A 9,790-nucleotide genomic window follows, 5' to 3' on the forward strand; every position below is an offset into this window, starting at 1 on the left:
CGTGCGACAGACCCCCACTAAAAGCCTTTTGCAATGGACCCTAGCAAATCCCAATTAAGAAACGTTTCGGGGGATTCCTGTAGATATGTTTGATCTAGGAGGTTTCTTCCTAACTATTTACAATGTGGCCCGACAAATGCACGGTTTGGATCATCCTGTGAAGTCCAGTATATTTCATAAACTCTAGTGGAGACCACTTCTTGGGATGATCCAAACCATTCATTTGATGGGCCAAAACGTAAATATGTCATATCCCCTAGATCATCTTCACGGGATGATTCAAACCTCCGATCCGGATAGAGAGAGAGGGAGAGATGTTGCCTTTATTTAAGAGAGAGATTCTGAAAAGATTTAATGATTTAAAGTTGCCACGGAGGAGAGATTTTTGGGATTTATGTATTATTATGAACAACATGATGGGTAAAATCGGCTTAAACAAGAAATTAAAAGCTATTTAAGGCAAAAGAAGGGACTATCGGTAATTAAGAAGGGAATTGCTAGTGTCCATCGCAAAAGCCATTTCGCAGCTGGTCTGTTGCACGTCAGACCAGCCACCTGGAGACAACAGGTTTTGTCTCCATTAGTCTGACGTGCGACAGACCCCCACTAAAAGCCTTTTGCAATGGACCCTAGCAAATCCCAATTAAGAAACGTTTGGGGGGATTCCTGTAGATATGTTTGATCTAGGAGATTTCTTCCTAACTATTTACAATGTGGCCAGACAAATGCCCGGTTTGGATCATCCTGTGAAGTCCAGTATATTTCATAAACTCTAGTGCGGACCACTTCTTAGGATGATCCAAACCATTCATTTGATGGGCCAAAACGTAAAATATGTCATATCCCCTAGATCATCTTCACGGGATGATTCAAACCTCCGATCAGGAGAGAGAGAGAGGGAGAGATGTTGCCTTTATTTAAGAGAGAGATTTTGAAAAGATTTAATGATTTAAAGTTGCCATGGAGGAGAGATTTTTGGGATTTATTTATTATTATGTACAACTAAGGGTAATATGATGATGGGTAAAATGGGTTTAAACAAAAAATTAAAAGCTATTTAAGGCAAAATAAGGGACTATCGGTAATTAAGAAGGGAATTGCTAGCGTCCATCGCAAAAGGCATTTCGCAGCTCATCTATTGCACGTCAGACTAGCCATCTGGTGACAACAGCTTTTGTCTCCATAAGTCTGACGTGCGACAGACCCCCACTAAAAGCCTTTTGCAAATGTACCCTAGCAAATCCCAATTAAGAAACGTTTGGGGGGATTCCTGTAGATATGTTTGATCTAGGACGTTTCTTCCTAACTATTTACAATGTGGCCCGACAAATGCATGGTTTGGATCATCCTGTGAAGTCTAGTATATTTCATAAACTCTAGTGGGGACCACTTCTTAGGATGATCCAAACCATTCATTTGATGGGCCAAAACATAAATATGTCATATCCCATAGATCATCTTCACGGGATTATTCATACCTCTGATCTGGATAGAGAGAGAGAGGGAGAGTTGTTGCCTTTATTTAAGAGAGAGATTTTGAAAAGATTTAATGATTTAAAGTTGCCATGGAGGAGAGATTTTTGGGAATTATGTATTATTATGTACAAGTAAGGGTAATATGATGATGGGTAAAATTGGTTTAAACAAAAAATTAAAAGTTATTTAAGGCAAAAGAAGGGACTATCGGTAATTAAGGGGAATTGCTAGCGTCCATCGCAAAACGCATTTCGCAGCTGGTCTGTTGCACGTCAGACCAGCCACCTGGAGACAACAGCTTTTGTCTCCATTAGTCTGACGTGCGACGGACCCCCACTAAAAGCCTTTTGCAAATGGACCCTAGCAAATCCCAATTAGGAAACGTTTGGGGGGATTCCTGTAGATATGTTTGATCTAGGACGTTTCTTCCTAACTATTTACAATGGGGCCCGACAAATGCACGGTTTGGATCATCCTGTGAAGTCCAGTATATTTCATAAACTCTAGTGGGGACCACTTCTTGGGATGATCCAAACCATTCATTTGATGGGCCAAAACGTAAATATGTCATATCCCCTAGATCATCTTCACGGGATGATTCAAACCTCCGATCTGGATAGAGAGAGAGGGAGAGTTGTTGCCTTTATTTAAGAGAGAGATTTTGAAAAGATTTAATGATTTAAAGTTGCCATGGAGGAGAGATTTTTGGGATTTATGTATTATTATGTACAACTAAGGGTAATATGATGATGGGTAAAATGGGTTTAAACAAAAAATTAAAAGTTATTTAAGGCAAAAGAAGGGACTATCGGTAATTAAGAAGGGAATTGCTAGCGTCCATCGCAAAAGGCATTTCACAGCTCGTCTGTTGCATGTCAGAGCAGGCACTTGGAGACAACAGCTTTCGTCTCCATTAGTCTGACGTGCGACAGACCCCCACTAAATGCCTTTTGCAAATGGACCCTAGCAAACCCCAATTAGGAAACGTTTGGGGGGATACCTGTAGATACGTTTGATCTAGGACGTTTCTTCCTAACTATTTACAATGTGGCCCGACAAATGCACGGTTTCGATCATCCTATGAAGTGGGCTATAGAATACTTTTTGAAAAATACTGTACTATACGGCCATGCAACATATAATTTCTCGCAAATAGAAATTATTGTCCTAAATTCCAGATTGGAAACATAATTGTTTGGACATTATTGCCCTTCTTTATTTCCACCGCCGGATCCCGTTTTAGAAGTGTTTTCATAGTGAGGAGGGTTGCTAGGGAGACGGGATCCCGTTCTTATCGTGACGCTTGAGCATAGAACCAAAAAAAAAGGGTGCAAAAATCACTAAATCGTTTGGTCATTATTACCCCTTCTTTACTTCCAGAAAATGGTCCCGACGAGAGCACCAACCTACAAAGTAAGGATTCCTACTTTAGACTCGGCAGTGACTGGTGAGACACAACATAGCACAAGATTATCCGGTCCCACCCAAAACAAGCTCCTGGTCCTTAGCTCAAACCCAATCCCCTCCACCCTCTCTCTCTCTATCTTACGTGCTCACATCAATGCAAGATTTCCACTCAAAACCCAATCCATTCTGCAAAAAATATCAGATATTTTGTCACAAAGCATGTGAACCCAAGAATCTTTGGCCCCAACCCAGTAACCCACTAGCTTATATACACATCTCCTCTCTCTTGTTTCCTACCTTTCCATCATTTTACTCTCGGAACGAAAACCGAGATGGGTTTTGGTTTCCGAAACTTTTGTTCCTCTTTTCTACCTTTTTTCTTGCTCCTTTCGTTTCTCCAACAGGCCAGGGCAAAGCATTTTCACAACGAGAGTAGTTTCAGGGGTAGAAAACAATTAACCAGCTGTAATTTTTTTCAGGGGAGTTGGGTTTATGATGCTTCATATCCTCTTTATGATTCCTCTACCTGTCCCTTCATTGATCCTGAATTCAACTGCCAAAAATATGGCCGACCTGATAATCTGTACTTGAAATTTAGATGGAAGCCTAACATGTGCGAGTTACCAAGGTACCATTTATCATCTCTCTATCCACAAGCAAATAAGAACTGTTTTTAATTTCAAACCCCGGCCACTTATGTATGCTTTGTTTTATTTTTTTCCTTTTTGGGTGTTGTAGATTCAATGGTTTGGATTTCTTAGAGAGATATAGAGGGAAGAAGATAATGTTTGTGGGGGATTCCCTGAGCTTGAACCAGTGGGAATCACTTACATGCATGCTCCACGCTGCAGTTCCCCAGTCTAAAACCTCCTTTGTGAAGAAAGATGATCTCTCAACACTCACATTTGTGGTTAGTTTTTTTTTTTTTTTTTTAACTTGCCTTCTCTTCTTCCACCGAATTCATATGATGAGGAACCTTTTTCTTTTCGGAATTCAACACAGCCAACTTGCATATTATATTTTTATGGTAGCCAAAGGTGCCCTTAGAAAATATAATATAATACATGCAAGTTGGCTATATACATGTTTCCCGTGACTAAAATTGCTATGACTAGAATTTCATTGACATTTAGAAAACTAGAAGCACCCCACTCTCTTTTTCGTTTGTCTTAGTGGGAGACACTATACTTTTTAATTAGGAAAATTATATATGCCCAATCATTCATTCAAGTACCTTAAGAAGTTTCTCCTTTAAGTTATTTTTCTCCCCTTTTTTGAACCATTGTGTGAGAATTTAGCTCTCTCTTTCTCTCTCTCTCTCTAGCTTGACTGTTGCATGTGATTTTCAGCATTTGCGAAAAGACCAACGAGCCTATAATTCCCCCCCGTGACTAAAATTGCTCCAATCTTTTGTTAGTTAAGGACAGTATGTAGAAGTAAATTTTCCTTGGCTTTGCTTTACCCCAAATTTTCAGTGTGGCCAGCCATTAAAATCGTTGAGTTATAAGTTATAACATGTCGGACCCTACTTTGAACAACTGGAGTAGTGGCGGGCACCGAGTAGCACTAAGTTAGTAGGCACCGGAATAGTCGGTGGGGGTCCCCGCATAGAAAGTAGTACCAACCTTGTCAGTGGTGCTCCCCAGTCCCCACTAGCAACAACCGCTCGACCAAGGTCTGTCTGTCCTTCATTAGCATAAAGCGATTAGCCATTAAACTATTTGTAGTTTCTTGTCTTATATACACCACTTCTACTTCGATGTTTCTCTCATTGACAAACTTTCGAATTAAAGCTGCAACATGCGTGTAGAAAAGTTGAGGGATTTTACGAGGAAGTTCTCATGAACCTTATATATTTTAATAACATTATCAACCTCAAATGATAGCTAGCTTTTGCTAAAAGTGCCCTTACCTAAGAACCTCATGATAACTTTACCCTTACTTGCTAATTAGATTGTTTTAATTTAATCTTGTATGCAAATGGGGCAATACGTGTTTTATGCTAGTGACGGATCATAAAATCCGTACGAAAAAATACTTAAGTGACAGAAACAATAAGCTGTCTCTAACACTACCCTTGTCCTGTCGCTGAATATTACACAAAAACTAAGGCCATGTTCGTTTCAGATTGTGACAATCGATTGTGAGCCCCAAACCGATTAATGTACTTGACTATTAAACATAATTTTGAGTCAAATAATAGAATTGGGGCTTACAATCGATTGTCACAATCTAAGATGAACAGGGCCTGAATACTTATAAATACGGGTTGTAAAAAACTGTCTCTAAAAGTAATTTTTAAAATCAATTCTTGCAAAAAAACCGTCAGCGTTGACTAATTTAGGGCAACGATAAATTCGCACCCTGTAGGATAATCCGCATCCTTTAACAAGAATTGATGTTAAAAGTCTAACACGTACCCTCCTTTAAAGGGGTGCGAACTTATCATCGCCCATAATTTAAACACGGAAATACCCTTTCTCATATCCAAAAAACACAAGTATAAAAAAAAAGGCTTAGGCCCTGTGCGTTTCAGATTATGACAACCGACTGTCAGCCCTATATCTATTACTGGACACAAAATTACATTTAAATTTGGGAAGTGATATATCCACCCCTTTTTTATTACTTGGGACACCCAGTAGCCGTACATGGCAATCAGCCCCATTGAATCCTTCTGATGTGAAGTACATCAGCCCCTCTGCAGTCATTGATACACTGCTGCTGGGTGTCCCAAGTAATCAAAAGGGGCGGATTTACCCATTTCAAGTAAGGGCATTGCAACACTTTTCTTCATTTTAGTTTTTCCTGCCTCTCCATTGGCTGAGCTGAATGAACAAATACAACATTTTTGCAGGATTATGGAGTGTCTGTGATGTATTATCGTAGTACCTATCTTGTAGACTTGGTAGGAGAGGGAATAGGGCGGGTCTTGAAACTGGACTCCATCGAAACAGGCAATGCATGGAGAGGCATGGACATGTTGATCTTTAACACGTGGCATTGGTGGCTCCACCAAGGAAGCAGTCAACCGTAGGATCTGCCCAAACTCATAACGAAGAAATGATATTTCCACCACCTTTTTTTGTCTTTTCCAATAAATGACATTTTTCGAGAAAAGACAAAAAAGGAGGGGTGGAAATATCATTTACAAAAGGGGAAAAAAAAAAAAAAAAAAGCTAAAAAGAAGACCTTGGCTGTTTGCAGATGGGACTACTTGCAGGAAGGAAAGACTGTATATAAAGACATGGATCGTCTGACTGCCTTTCAAAAGGGGCTCACCACTTGGGCTGAATGGGTGGACACCTATGTTGATCCTGCCAACACCAGAGTCTTCTTCCAAGGGATTTCACCAACCCATTACATGTAAGCTTTGCTTTTCTTTTCTTTTCTTTTTTTAAATAGGTAAGCTGGGGTTTGATGGGACCTTACTCGTTTATTTAAATGAGAAAGATGATTGTCTTTGGGAACATAAAAGGCTAGTAATAGAAAAACCAATTCTTGTGTTATTATAAATAAAGGGTTTTGCTAACGAGTGCCCTTACCGTTAAGGAGCATTTAAAGCACCTATTTTCATGGATCCCACGCATGACGCATATATCCTCAAACACATTTATCACTAGAGCAACGATTGTAGTCGGGATTTTATTTCCATAATTACAATTTCAACAAAAGAGGCTTGGGTTTGGTTTTTACAAAAATACCCCCACCATGACAAAATAACAAGCATACCCTTATCTCATAAAAGATAACAAAAATATCCCTACTTAAATCTCATGAAAAATGACAAAAATACTTATATATCATAGAAAGTGTTAAATACACATATCTCTTCGGAAAAAAAAAAAAAAAAACTCATATATCATGAAAATTAAAAGACCCTATCTCATAGAAAATGATCAAAGTACCACTCACTCATAAACAATGACCAATACACTTATATCTCATAGAAAATAATAAAAAAGACCTATCTAATGCAAGACAATTTACATGGTGGACGGCTCTGCACTTACGTGCAACCTGAAAAAATACTGGTAGCCGCATTTTTTTGGTGATCCAACCATTCATTTTGTTGGGCCCGGATTTTATTCTCTAATTCAGATCTAATTTTATTCTCTAATAAAATCTGCTCCATAGAATGATCTTAACCCTTTGATTTGAGAAGGTTTAAAAAGGACACCGCAATATAAAAAAACTACATAGATCGGGGTTAGGATTGAAAAATATTTTCTGGGCACACCCCCAACAAATGAAAAAAATACACGTGCCGACATTGTTTGGGTGGGTGATCCAACCATTCATTTGTTGGGCCCTAATGTAGATAGTGTGGGCCCGTAAAATCTTCTCCATAGAATGATCTTAACCCTTTGATTTGAGGAATAAAAAAAATGCATAGATTGGAAGGTTAGGATCATCAATCCTATGAACAACACTATCTCATAAAAATGACAAAATACACTATCTCATGAAAATGACAAAAATAAGCTTATCTCATATAAAATAATAAATATTTCAATCTCATGGAAAATGGGTTAAGGTACTTTGGCTATTATCTTTTATGACACAGGGGTATTCTTGTTATTTTCTCGTAATAGAAATGAAATTGTGGAAACCGTTCTCTAATAATAAATGTGTTTTGAGGATAAAAGTGTGGGTACATGAAAATAGGTGCTTTAAATGCTCCTTAACCAGTGCCCTAAATCTGATGCTTTTTTATGCTTTTTGACATTAATATATTTACGTTAAAGGGGTGCAAATCAATCTACAGGGGTTGTGAATTTATCATCTCCCATTAGATATTGTCTCTTATGATATTTACGTTGTTTCTTATAAAGCCAATTAATGAATTCTACAACAGGAGATTTTATATGATGGGTGGGCATAGGGGTGGCAAAATTGGCCGAACCGAACCGAACCGAGCCTAAACCGAACCGAAAATTCGGTTTCGGTTTGGTTAAACCAAACCGATTCAAATTTCGGTTTGGGGATCAAACCGAACCAAAATCGAATATTTCCAATTATTATGAGTAAGGGGTGGCAAAATTGGCGGAACCGAACCGAAACCGAACCGAAAATTCAGTTTTGGTTCCGTTTTGGTTTGGTAAAACCAAACCAATTCAAATTTCGGTTCAGTTCGGTTTGGGGATCGAACCGAACCGAAACCGAACCATTGCCACCCCTAGGTGGGCACCATGCCTCCCTTGATATTTGATCCAACAATTTCTCACTTTTTAGAAGCTGCTGCTGGATCAAATATCAAGGATGGTACTTCCATAGTACCACCTTTACATGTTTGCGGGCCCACTCATCATATAATTTCTCGTGAAATAGTGAGGATTTTATGTGATGAGTAGGCGTACAAACACATAATAACATTATCGCCCTTGATATTTGATCCAACATGAGCAAAGTCTCCAACATGCTTATTAATTTTGGGCATGCAAGATGGGATTGTTTTCTGGTTCTCCCTCCTGCTCAATTTTTGTTTTTAACTCACTAGTTTTTTAGCTTGTATTTGATCCCACTCCAATTTTTAACTCAATTGTTTTTTAGCTTGTATTTGGGTAAGGTTCGGGCGAAATTATATGGTGCCCGACCTTGAAGTCCCTTGTGGGCAGTACTTCAACCCTTGATATTATGTCCAACAGCAGACTTTGAAAAAATGGTCTGCTGTGGATCAAATATCAAGGGTGGTACTGCTAGCAAGGTACTTTGCGGTCGGGCACCATATAAAAGCTCATGGTTCAGATTCAATCCAATTCGTCTTCTTACTTGGGTATTCTTTTTTATTTTTGCTCATAACCAGCGGAAAGGATTGGAATGACCTGAAGGCGAAGAACTGCTACAAGCAAACACTGCCTGTCAGCGGATCAGTGTACCCGGGCGGTGAGCTTCCTCCATCCATAGTGCTAAAGAATGTGCTGAATAAGATGTCAAAACCCGTGTATTTGCTGGACGTAACATTGCTCTCTCAGCTTAGAAAAGATGCACACCCATCCGCCTACAGCGGGGACCACGCAGGCATGGACTGTAGCCATTGGTGCATCGCTGGCCTACCGGATACATGGAACCAGCTTCTATACTCTGCCCTCATCCTTTGAAGATAATGGAGGGAGTGTTATAACCAAAATTAAATTTGAAAGAAAAATAATGTTGCTCATCTTCCAAATTATTTTCGAATTTTAGGTGTATTTTTTTTTCACTGTAGTTTCCTCTCTCTCTCTCTCTCTCTCTCTCTCTCTCTCTCTCTCTCTCTCTCTCCTTTTTGGGTTGTTAACAACAAGGGTAGTGTGTGAATTGCCATTGAGGAAAAAAGAAGGTGGAGTTAATTGCAGAGATTTTCATGTGGTTACTTGGGCTTAATGATGGATGTCGTGAGGGCTGAAGTTGCACAGTGTTTTACTATTATAAAGGAAATTTGAAATCGAAATGATATATTCGCCCCGTTTTTTAACTTTGGACAGCCCCCTCTAGTGTGAAAGAGTAGTCATAAATACTCTAGCCCCAATACATGGATCACAGGACTGTAGACTGTAGTGCCACTTGTTTTAACTCCGTGACAGAACTAATTTGTCGGCATTTACGGAGAAGAAAGTAGAAAGCGAAGTGACTAGTATTGCATGTGAGCTGCTCGTGACTGTAGGGATTCTTTAAAGCCTCATTAACAATGTTGAGAAACAAAGATTTTAATGTGTCAACAAACATTCGGACTCTGTCTGGACTGGAGTATTAAGGTAGTAATTTAGTACCTAGAGAGCAAGGTCTTGGTCACAGGATTCACCATTTTGGTTTAGCGTTACAAAACTCTCCTTAACTAATGTGTGGCTCACAGCACCTGCAACCTAAATACGTGGCCTATATATCAATGCCACCACATCGATAAAATTAGGAAAATACCCTCTAAGTA

At 39.2% G+C, this 9,790-nt stretch overlaps 1 protein-coding gene across 1 annotated transcript; it reads left to right on the forward strand.

Annotated features, from left to right (window-relative positions):
• The first annotated feature begins 3,166 nt into the window (after positions 1 to 3,166).
• On the forward strand, positions 3,167 to 9,090 carry LOC143890385 (protein trichome birefringence-like 39). The gene is made up of 5 exons (XM_077395033.1): positions 3,167 to 3,511; positions 3,622 to 3,793; positions 5,741 to 5,916; positions 6,091 to 6,249; positions 8,690 to 9,090. Exons 1-5 carry the CDS (start codon positions 3,216 to 3,218, stop codon positions 8,982 to 8,984), a joined length of 1,098 nt encoding a protein of 365 aa, XP_077251148.1. The 5' UTR covers positions 3,167 to 3,215; the 3' UTR covers positions 8,985 to 9,090.
• The last annotated feature ends 700 nt before the right edge of the window (positions 9,091 to 9,790 follow it).

The sequence above is a fragment of the Tasmannia lanceolata genome, unplaced genomic scaffold, assembly GCF_043159265.1.
Source record: "Tasmannia lanceolata isolate RefF3 unplaced genomic scaffold, GAP_Taslan_0.1 ptg000013l, whole genome shotgun sequence".
Classification (NCBI taxonomy): domain Eukaryota; kingdom Viridiplantae; phylum Streptophyta; class Magnoliopsida; order Canellales; family Winteraceae; genus Tasmannia; species Tasmannia lanceolata.